The following is a 12,089-nucleotide window of genomic DNA, read 5'->3' as shown; positions in this document are numbered from 1 at the left end:
AACTTCGGAAACTGTCGTCTTCGCTCTCCCGGCAGAGAGTGGACACAGAGATGCTGCGGAGCGGGTGGGAAAACACGAAGTGGATTACCAGAATCAGATCTTTAGCGGAGCAGTAACAATAGAACAGCAAGATTTTGGGACCCGTGTTTAGTCTATGTTCCGCGTTTTGCTGCTTTCCGCAAGTCTCATATTAAAAACGAACTAGACACCCGCCTGAAAGGGTTTTTAAAATATGTATTTAATATTTAATAATACTGTATAAATCATCATGCGGGCCGGATTGGACACATTTGTGTGACTTTCGGAGAACAGTCTTTCAGTGTTTTCCATTTAAATTTTTCTGTAATATGAATAAAGGACCCATATTTCTCATCATTTTGAGAAAGCACAGTGTGAACCGATTGGCCAACTATCCAGTGTGTTGTGATTGTCCGAATACCTCAATTATGTAAACGGAAATGTAACACTTCTTACCATGTTTTGAAAGATGACCTCCCAAAGCAATGATGAAAGCCAGGAGATAATATTGTCTTTATTACCTTATCAAAAAGAGCCTGAATCTGACCCAGAAAACACAGATGGCTAAGCTGATCGGTCAACTTTACCAGCGCGACTTCAGATGAACATTACAGATTGGGTAGGTAAGGATATTAAAACATTTAATCGTCTGCATTTGTGATTGTAGAAATTACAAACAAGCGCTACTCTTCACTGCTCAAAACTGGCGTTCGAATTGTCAGTAGTAAATTTATTAAATATGAAAACATTGGCTACTTGCAGGATGTTAGTCAGAAGAACCAGAGTGTAGTTGCAAAGTTGCAATTGCTCCATGTTTTAGACAAAGCCTTTGTGTACATCCAGCTAGGGCTGGACGATTAATTGTGTAAGGCAGGGCTCGCAAAATCGCTAGCCCGACGTCCCGGGGCTTTTGTGAATTCCTGTCGGGCTACCGAAATGTATCTCCGCCCTGCCAGTCGGGCTATCTTGGGGAGGAAATAATAATTTAATGTTTTTGCTTTGTCTCAGATTTAGTTAGGTAATTATATTGTATGTATTTCGGCCGTGCGTCCTCTTGTCAGTCATTATCCTCACGTAGCAAGTGAAACCATCAGGAAATGAAATGCGCGCGACCCTCTGCACGCAACCCTCTGCCCGCGCTTCTCCCGGCTTCGCTCTTCACGAGCACCTGCTTGCTGTTGTGCTCAGCGCGGACTCAAGTCATTTAAAATATATATTTGAGGGATTTCCGATTGATTTGACACGTCTACGCTATTATGAGAATATAATGTTAGAAGCTTTTGATAGGTGACTAAACAGCAGTGGTAAGATATTTTTCCTAAAGCGAATAGAATGTTTATTTATAATTTCGTTTTACCTCAGAGTCTATTAACCTAAAGGGAATTCAATGTTTATTCCTTTTTAATAAATATCTGTTTTAAGTCTTCTATATTGTGTTAAAGTCACTGGTTGTTTATATATTTGATAAAATACCATGTTATCTAAATACACAATGTGTGATGTGTTGAGGTATTTTATTATATTAAAAATAACCTGTGTTATAATACATTCATATAATATTTCAGTAATATAACAATTCAATTATTCTAACGTTAGGGAAACGTTAAAATAACCTAAAAATAACATTAGGGGAATGTTTATTTTCTTTAAGAAAACATTCCTTGCTATTAAACAAAAACCTTGGAAAATAACATTCTAGAAACCAAAAACTAATGTTAGGGGAACGTTTTGGGAACCAAATTGTTAGCTGGGGATGGGCAGAAATAGTTGGCTTACATGGAAATCCATGATTTATCAATATTCTACATTAAACAGTGTATTTTTTATTCGGGCTAGTTGTATTCATTTCGGGCTACCAAAAACAAAAGAGTGCCTGCCCGAAGGGCTACCAGGGATTTTAAAATTTTGCGAGCCCTGTGTAAGGGGTCCAAATATCACCCCATCCATCCGTTTGGCCCAACGACGGAATCCAAACGGCATGGCCGAGGATTATAGCGCGTTCTGTCTTTTCCGGTTCTTGCAGATGACGTTTTGGCATTTATGCAATTTTGTATTATTATCTGACTCCAAGATAAAGTTAATATAGATCGGATTGATAATTACTTTTAACAGTTGCAGAATTTGGGTGGATTTTTGGTTATTCTGGTTTAGCCCTACATGTTATTGCATCCGTTCATTCGGCTACTCATGTCGCTTTGGACTCACGCACCGGACGTTTATTAATATTTAATAATCATGCGGGCCCATGATCACAACGGAATCAGGCTTGGTCGCTGCTAGATGTTTGACCATATGTTCAGAAGGCCGCCTTTTATGCATGCTCATCTCTGAACATACTTTATTTAGTCCCCATAGAGGTGCAACTTAATTATTACAATATTTATTTCTAACCAGAGGCTCACGACCACTATCATAAAACAAACTGAGGGCCCAGGTCAGAAAACAGACAGATCGGCTTACCCATCAGTCTGTTAGCTGCCTTGACATGTCAAGATCACATATATCCCAGCACATAGAGCCTTTTTTACCAGAGTACCAACACATCTCGACTGTGTCTGTTCCTAGAACAAATAAATACAGAGCACCGATTGCCTCGTCTCGTACAAATCTTATTAACATAAAATTACAACACAATACATTAACAGATGAAACTCAAATGTTAAAATTCGGCCTTCTTAACATTAGATCGCTTACCAATAAAGAACCTATTATCAATGAAATAATTACTGACCAAAAATTAGATGCACTCTGTTTAACAGAGACCTGGCTTAAAGCAGACGATTACATCAGTTTAAACGAATCCACCCCAGAAGACTATTATTATAAACACGTTCCTCGTCTAAAAGGGAGAGGGGGTGGTGTAGCTACAATATACAACAAAATGTTCAAAGTAAACCATAAATCAGAACTAAAATTTAGTTCGTTTGAAATAATACTGTTAAACATGGAAATAACTGATCGTAACAACAAACAGCTTTCGTTCATTTTAGCTACCATATATAGGCCTCCGAGCCACCACACAGATTTTCTTAAAGAAATAGCAGACTTCCTATCTGAGCTTACAGTCACTGTAGATAAAGCTCTTATCGTTGGTGATTTTAATATCCATGTGGATAACTCAAAAGATGCATTAGGACGTGCGTTTATGGATGTTCTAAATTCTCTCGGTATTAAACAAAACGTGTCAGGGCCCACGCATACTCGTAAGCACACATTAGACTTAATTCTGTCACTCGGACTCCATATTAATGACGTCGAAATTTCACCCCAGAGTGATGCCGTTTCAGACCATTGCCTTGTGTCATACACAATACTTCTAGATAGGACCGCTCAGTCTACAACGTGCTACCTTCAGAACAATAATTTCCACCACTAAAGATAGCTTTATTAGCACTCTTCCAGACCTGTCTCAAATGAAACATGTAGCAGATAACCGTGAAGATCTGGATATTATAATAGAAAACCTGAACAACGTTTGCTCTAGCACGATGGATGCCGTTGCTCCCATTCGAAAAAAGAGAATCAAAGAAAAAACGCCAGCTCCATGGTATGACCATCATACTGCAGCCCTTAAAAAAGTAGCTAGAAAAATAGAAAAAAAAACTACCGAAACACAAAGTTAGAGGTATGGCGTTCAGCATGGAAAGCGAGTGTTCAACACTACAGACAGGCTATTAAAACCGCCAGATCTACCTATCGCAGTACGCTATTAAAGAAAATCATAACAACCCTTGTTTCCTCTTTAGCACAGTTGCGAAACTGACTAGAAACAAAGAACAAACAGAAACCAATAGTAAACTCCAACACAATAGTAACGACTTCATGAACTTCTTTACTAACAAAATTATGTTTATTAGGGAAAACATAGAAACTACGCAAGCAGCCACCACTCTACCCAATAGTACATTTACCACTAGATTATCAAACGAACATCTTGAGTCATTTAAACCTACTACAATAGAAGAGCTCTCTAAATTAGTAATGTCATCTAAATCATCGTCCTGTATATTAGACCCCGTTCCCACAAAAATACTAAAAGAGGTATTTCATGTAGTGTCCGACATGGTACTAAATGTCTTTAACTCATCGCTAGAATTAGGCTACGTTCCAACAGCTTTCAAACTAGCAGTTATTAGACCGCTCATTAAAAAAACAAAACTTGACCAGGGAGATCTTAATAACTTTAGACCAATCTCAAATCTACCTTTTCTTTCTAAAATATTAGAAAAAGTAGTGGCAAGCCAGCTACGCACATTCATAGCGAATAATAATACATATGAAAAGTTCCAATCAGGATTAAGGCCCCACCATAGCACAGAAACAGTGCTGCTTAGAGTTACAAATGACCTCCTATTAACATCCGATCGTGGTGAAATCTCAATCCTTATATTACTAGACCTTAGTGCAGCCTGACACAATAGATCACAGAATCCTACTCAATAGACTAGAAAACTATGTTGGCATCAGTGGTCAGGCGTTAGCCTGGTTTAGATCGTATCTAACCAATCGATATCACTTTGTTTATGTAAATGAGGAAGAGTCCTATCACTCCCCCGTTAAATACGGCGTACCTCAGGGATCAGTTCTAGGCCCTATCCTATTCTCGTTATATTTGTTACCTCTAGGAGACATTATCAGGAAACATAACATAAATTTTCACTGCTATGCGGATGATACCCAGCTTTACATCTCGTCACATCCTAGCGAAACCCACCAGTTTGCTAAGTTTACAGACTGCATTAGTGATATTAGGGACTGGCTGGCACATAACTTTCTTATGCTAAACTCCAATAAGACTGAGATACTTATTATTGAACCAAATCGCTTCAAACATAATATGTCAGATTACAAGTTGCCCATAGATGGCTGCATGGTGGTGCCATCTTCCACGGTTAAGAATTTAGGCATAATGTTTGACAGCAATCTATCTTTCGATAGTCATATCTCCAACGTCTGCCGCACAGCATTCTTCCATCTTATAAATATCTCAAAAATACGCCATATGCTGTCTGCATCAGATGCAGAAAAGCTTATCCATGCTTTTATGACCTCTAGAATAGACTATTGTAACTCGTTACTCGGGGGATGTAATGCAAATCATGTAAACAGGCTACAGCTGGTTCAAAACGCCGCCGTAAGAGTGCTTACTCGATCTAAAAAGTATGACCACATTAGTCCAATTCTGGCATCTTTACACTGGCTACCAGTTAAATATCGCATACAATTTAAAATATTACTAATCACCTACAAAGCCTTAAATGGCATAGCGCCCTCGTATATTAAAGAACTACTATCAGAATACAATCCACCACGTAAACTGCGATCACAAAATTCTGGTTACTTAAAGGAGAATTTCACCCGTAGAAACATTAATCTTTATTGAAAGTGTGTCATATTTGTAGTCGAAATGTAACATACATTTAGAATTTGGTGCCTATTTGACTGAGAAAATGGGTGTTTGTAGTCTCACTCCCTCAACAAAGATATTGGACTTCCTTCTTTCAATGATGCAAAATGATGATTTTTACATCATTGAAAGAAGGAAGTGCAACACTGAAATCTGTATTTCTCCTCTCTCAGCAGCAACTGAGAAAATTATGCATGACCATTCAAACACATGACTGGGGTTCTAACTATACAAAGCTTTATGCAAATGGATGAAGTGTCCCTTTAATTATCCCTAGAATATCAAAAGTGTCTAAAGGTGGTAGATCCTTTTCCTACTTGGCCCCTAAGCTCTGGAATGACTTACCAAAAAATGTTCACATACCTCATATGGGTAATTTACTCTTGCCGCAATAGTTAGCCTGTCTGGAACCGAGCTGAATTAAACCACTATAATGTATAACACTTGCATTAAATGCGAACGGCCCCTATGCTGATAGAATTCTGTTTTTGTCTCCCTGTCTCGTCCTCGACCCCGAGGACAATGAGACAAACAGACCCAGTTCCTGTTGCTGTAAAGGTCATCGCACCACTGATCTACTGGCTGTCCTTCAACGTGATGCCCAGCCGATGCGCGACCAACGACCACTGGCTGAACCAGTTTAATCCGCTTACCCGCCTCCTATCACTACCGGGTCTATGTATATATAAATATTAATTTCTCCTTAGGGTTTTTTGTCCTTCTAGGATTTTTTCCCATTGGGTTTTCTCCTAGGGGTTTTTTTAGTCCCAGGGAGAGTCAGCCAACTTTGGCTTAACTTAGCACTTTACTGTATACGTTACATTATTAATACGCTTTCTTACACGGTTTATCTTTAGCCGCTATATTCTACTTCTTATACTATGTATTGATTTTCTATGTTCTCCTCTACATCTACTCATGTAAAGCTGCTTTGCAACAATTAACAATTGTGAAAAGCGCTATATAAATAAAATTGAATTGAATTGAATTGAATTCTCCAATGATAGCTTTGTATAATCGTGCCATAATTTAATATGCAACTAGATTAATATTGAAATAACCAGAGGTTGAAGCTCATCTGATTTAGAGTGGTCAGACAACATTAACTTGTTACTCTAAACAGGAAGTTAGCCTCCACGCATCTAATTTAACTTAAACTAACGGCAAGTGCTAGTCGGATCTCCAAAATCCTCCGCTGATGTACTACTATGCCATCTAGTCTGGGATTTTGGTCCGGAACTAGCCTGATTTTCAGACATTGCGGAAACAAGGATACATCGTAATTTACTAATCATGTCAATAACTTTCGTACCCGCAGAATAAATACAAACATAACAATTTATTAACCAGGTAGGTAAAACATAATTCAGAAGCCAATTTACATTCCAATTCAAATACGAAATAAACAAAAAACCAATGCATACCTGGTACGGAGATGGAAATCTGGTTACAGATTCCTCAAAGTAAAATGAAATACATGATGCTATATCAAAGATACAGCATCATGGGGGTGCATCTCTAGATATTGAAAGTCCCCCTGAACCATTTTACATCATTCCCTTAAATATCCAGAGAGACAAAGCATATAGGAGTTTGGTACTGATTGGTTGTTGTAAAATTCAGGGGTGTTGCCTAATATACATACAGTGGGTGATTGGTCAACATCTCTAAGATAAGAATTGTCTCCCAACATTAGGTTAAGTTTACTGATTTATTGTCACAGATTAACATTAAATCCTGTCATATTAATAAACCAAAATGTACCACTTGCATTAAAACACTTCATATAACACCAAACAAGACCAGTTTCAGATTCTTTGTGCATGTAAAATGTATACAGTTTGCTTTTAGAACATGAGGAGAGGGGGACGAGAAAGTGTGGTAGGGTGTGTGACTATTCTGTCTCACCCCATGGGGTAACTGTCTTGGGGGTAGATGTGAATTCTTTGAGAAAGGTTTCAGATGATAATTCAACAGGAATTAGGAAGTGGTTCCCTGTGGATTCAGCCATTTGCTGCTGGCTTTAGAATACCTTTTGTCAGGGTTTACAGGGCTTTCAATTGAAAAGTAATCAAAACCGAAATTGGGAAGCTCTAACCTACCCTATTTTATGATGTTGGTTATTTTAAGTTTTTAATCCTGTTAATTCTTTCCCTTTAAAACATACTACCGCGTTTGAGTTTACGCGACTCCGCACTGTCCAGTCAGTTGCACAGAGAAACATGGAGGTAAACTCAAACACCGTCTTAACTGAGCAGCAGGATCATCTAGTGCCCAAGAAAAACAAAGGACTTGCGCATGTGCAGGCACCCATGACAAAAAATCCGGAATGCCCGATCGGGTTTGCATGACGTGTCAAAGGTTTTATGTCATCATGCCTTCAGTTGAATTTTTAAAATAATTGTTTTCTCAATTCTTTTAAAATCACAAAAATAACATTTTCTCTTTAAATAGAAAAATATATCCCACCTTTAATATCGGAGCATATTTAAAGTACAAACCTTGTCAGTGAACTATGAGGGAAATAATAATCGTTCATTAAAGCAACACTATGTAGTTTCCATGTAAAAATGATTTACAGCTCCCCCATGTGGTTGAAAAGCGCAACAGTGCCTGGTATCAGACACTCTTCTTTAGGCAGGGGGAGGGGCGGGGCTGTGTGCTCTACCCTCCACCGCCACTTTCAGAGTGTGCTTGTAGCAGCTAGGAGGCTGCTCAGGTTGCAGCAACAGTACAATTTGTCCAGTTAAAAGTTGTTCTATTACTGAAATAATTTTAGAGACATTATTTAAAGGTAAAAAAAAACTACATAGTGTTGCTTTAATCGTAATCGATGTCAAATATTAAATCAACTGATGTTTTGATTTTAGGTCAAATCGTCCAGCCCTACATCCAGCCTTGTAACTCCCCATGTTTAGAAAGTAGTTTGCCTTAAAACGTGCAGCACACAATCAAACATTTGGGCTGCACTGTTCTGAAATAGTGTTGTTAATGAAACCTAACCCTTGGTTTCTTAATGTTTACTCTATTTGAAGGCCAGACAAAGTAGTTAGAACGAAACACGCAGCGTCTACTCGAGATGGTGGTAACAACAATACTACAGCGTGATTGAAAGTTACACCCTCTATCTTTGCATTTACATTAGGGCGTTGTTATTCAAATGTTCAAACCGTATGACGTCTAACTAAATGGGCGTGTTTAAGCAAGACAACTGGAAAAACACAGCTCTGTGAAAACTAAATTCTCAAACATACTGTACAATGACACAAATTTACATCTGTAAAAACCCACGGGTGTTAGGTTGAAAAGCCTTAATTTAACTTCCTCTGTATGGAAACTTATGTCAGCTTAGCTTAGCCTGAGCCGTTTGAGCTGACTGATGTATTCCTGTGGGCGGAACACTCTTGCTTCGACGTCATTCAACCGGAAAGTAGAGGGATGTAGTCCAAACCGGCCATATGCTGTAGGCTTTGAAATCGGAATTCTGTTAAAGAAAATATATCGCCTGGCAGGGAACTTTGAACTTTATTCCTTTGCAAGTATTATTTATGCTATTACAGCAACATTACACACTGACTAAAGTTTGAAAAACAGGATCAGGAAGAACGTTACCTTTAAACAAACAAACGCAGATATTTAAGTGGAAGTTGAACACAATATTGAGTTGTAAATTGTGTAAATACACGCTAAAAAATTTTGGGTTGTTTTTAACCCAGGGCTGGGTAATTATTGGACAGAACACATTTTTGGCTTAAAATGACCCAAATAATGGGTTTTCTTTAGAGTGTAATATGCTATTATCCACATTAAAATGTCAGGACAACTCTAATGTTTGCCACTTCAAAAGTTAATAAATCATTGCATTTGAATTTTTAACTTGCATCAAGGCATTAAATAAAGTAGTGGTAAAAGATCACATGAATTATTTTTTAGAGTGAAGAACACCATTCATTAATGAACTGATTTCAACCTCAGTGCAAATACTTAACACTTTTAGGGTTTTACAGTGAGCCATCATTTTTCATTAGAATGACCATCTTGACCTACAGGACGGCTGTGGGTGACAGATAATGAACATAATTTGGGTATGTGTTTTTCCAGGAAGGTGACACTTGTTATGGTTGGACTGGACAATGTCGGAAAAACAGCTACGGCCAGAGTTATCCAGGGAGGTATGGATTTCATCTACTTATGTGTAATATTGCTGTGTTTTTTTATTTAATTAGGAATCATTCAGGATCATTCATACAGTGTGTATATTTCTGCAATAGAAAGCCCTTTAGATGTAGCACCTACAGTGGGCTTCTCAAAGGTGGATCTGAAGCAAGGAAAGTTTGAGGTCACGATATTTGACCTAGGTGGTGGGAAGCGAATTCGTGGGATTTGGAAAAACTACTACTCAGAGTCTTATGGAGTGGTGTTTGTTGTGGACTCCAGCGATGTTCAGAGGATCCAAGAGACCAGAGACACAATAGCAGAGGTCCTTCGTCACCCTCGTATAGCTGGAAAACCTGTACTAGTGTAAGTTTCCTAAGCTTGAATTTTCCTTTTGTTGAACTTAAATGTAAAGTGAGTAATATAGCACAGTGATAACTGATGCTATGGTAAAGATTCAGTATCACCAAAATGCAATAATTTCAATCTACAGATTGATGCCACTGTAGACAATACGCCTGGCCAAACCACTTACTAAAAGCAGGAGCTGTTCGGGACACTTTTTTTGCTAAATTGAATAAATAGGACACAACCAAATGGAACAGTATGAAGTTGTTTTGAGACATTTTTCAAATTTTCAGCTTTGTTTATCTTGGCATGCTGTCTATAAATTGTGGAAAATGTATATATTTTTTCTGATGCATGTGCACAAAGACCAACAATTAAAAATACTGCAGAAAGAATGACACATCCTGTGTGAACGGCTCCTAATTCTAAGTTAAGCCAATGTTGGCTTACTCCCCGGGGCTTTTATATATATCTTTTATAAAGATCTTAGCACCATCATCATTCATCATCATCATTAATCGGCTGCGAACAAAACGGGTTTGCAGTCGGTCACAAGTTTTCTCCATTCTGTTCGATTGCTAGCAGCTCTTCTCATCTCGTCAGCAGTTGGTGGCATGTCGTTGTTAATTAGTTTGCCGATGTATGTGTGATATAATGTGTGTGGCTTTCCTCGGCTTCGTTTGCCATGTCGTTCTTCGGGTGATCTTAGCACCTGGGAGCCCATTCTCATTTTCCCCTGATGCCTGAGACAATGAAGGTATTGCCATGGCTGCCTAAACAAGCTGTCAGTTTGTGCAGTTCAGGTAAAGTCTTTGATTGGCTCCTCGTTCATACTGGTATGCGATTAGAGAGAACAATCACTGTCTGCAAACCTTATGAAGCAGTTGGAGCTGTGTTAAACTGCATGTATGCTTGTGTAACCCTAGCTTGTGTAAAAGAGAGTGTAGCAAGAAGTTTACTCAGAACACAGCCTTGGGGAGCCCCTATTTTGAGAATGACAGTTGGTAATCTTCTACACTTATACATTCACTGCTAGTATTTTGAATTCAAGACCCTGAACTTGCCAATAAGTCTGAAGGTTTAATGAATGTCAGGCTGTAATCAGGTAAAAGCTTCCCCATGTATATCCTATGCCTCTCGTCCAAGTGGAATGGAGCAGAACTCCATACATGTACAATGTATCATCTGTATATCTGTTGGTGTGTTAGACAAGTTGCTAGATTATTACTAGGGGAGTGAGGAGCAGATTAGGTCCTTGACTATATTTAGCTAATAAGTGTGGTAAAAGTCTACCTGAAGATCAGCAGATCTCCGATAATTTTTTTTGACAGCTTACTCCGTAGCCTGAGCTTTTGACCAACCTCTCCTTCTTCTGATTGGCTTTTAGACTGGCTAATAAACAGGACCACGATGGGGCAATGGCTGAGGCAGATATCATCGAGAGCCTATCATTGGAGAAGCTTGTCAACGAGAATAAATGCCTTTGTCAGATTGTGAGTTAATAATGTACAGGTTATATTTACAAGAGTTTATAACAAATGCAATTTTTATCTGGATTGTGTAATTAAAGAGGAAGAAGGTATGTGAAATTTTTTTATTTTGACAAGCAAATGTATTTTTATTCCCCGAAAAATCTTCCAAAAGTCGATTTTGGAAAAGTAAAAAAAAATCATATAATAAAAATTAATATTGTGTTCTCTACCTGCAGGAGCCATGTTCCGCAGTGCTGGGTTACGGTAAGAAGGTGGACAAATCCATCAAAAATGGCCTTGACTGGCTACTGAACAACGTTGCCAAGGACTATGAGGCAATTTCAGAGCGTGTGCAAAAAGATACAGCAGATCAGAAGGCTCAGGAAGAACAGGACAAGAAGGAAAGAGCAGAGAGAGTTCGAAAGATCAGAGAGGAGAGGTCAGTGAAATATGTCATGAACTCATTAGTAACACTGTCACTGAGAAGAGATACAGTATTGAGTTATACAGTATACAGTTGAATTCTGGAAAATAGCAAGAGTGCTATTGTAAAAATTCACAGCCATGCTAATATGCAATACAACCGCATTGCTACAGTTTTCTAATTTGTTAAAAGAATTAGGTATCAAGAAACTTTTGGTCAGTTAGTAATGTTTTTTTTTTACTTCCACTCGTTACTGCACACATTC

General features: G+C 38.4%; 1 protein-coding gene across 10 annotated transcripts in view; it reads left to right on the top strand.

Moving 5' to 3' along the window:
- The window catches only part of arl13b (ADP-ribosylation factor-like 13b), an 89,777-nt gene that overhangs the window by 55,423 nt on the left and 22,265 nt on the right, over window positions 1-12,089 (top strand). For 9 of the 10 annotated variants that reach the window (XM_065295799.2, XM_065295800.2, XM_065295798.2 and 6 more), the window contains 4 exons: window positions 9,527-9,597; window positions 9,697-9,946; window positions 11,316-11,421; window positions 11,637-11,839. In XM_065295799.2, the coding sequence (XP_065151871.1) occupies window positions 9,527-9,597; window positions 9,697-9,946; window positions 11,316-11,421; window positions 11,637-11,839 (630 nt within the window). Of the gene's footprint in view, window positions 1-9,526; window positions 9,598-9,676; window positions 9,947-11,315; window positions 11,422-11,636; window positions 11,840-12,089 lie in introns of all 10 variants that reach the window. The other variant, XM_073814243.1, reaches the window with a different exon arrangement.

This window comes from Paramisgurnus dabryanus, chromosome 4 (genome assembly GCF_030506205.2).
Source record: "Paramisgurnus dabryanus chromosome 4, PD_genome_1.1, whole genome shotgun sequence".
NCBI lineage: Eukaryota > Metazoa > Chordata > Actinopteri > Cypriniformes > Cobitidae > Paramisgurnus > Paramisgurnus dabryanus.
Note: the sequence above shows the minus strand (reverse complement) of the source record. Positions and strands in the feature narration are given on the sequence as shown.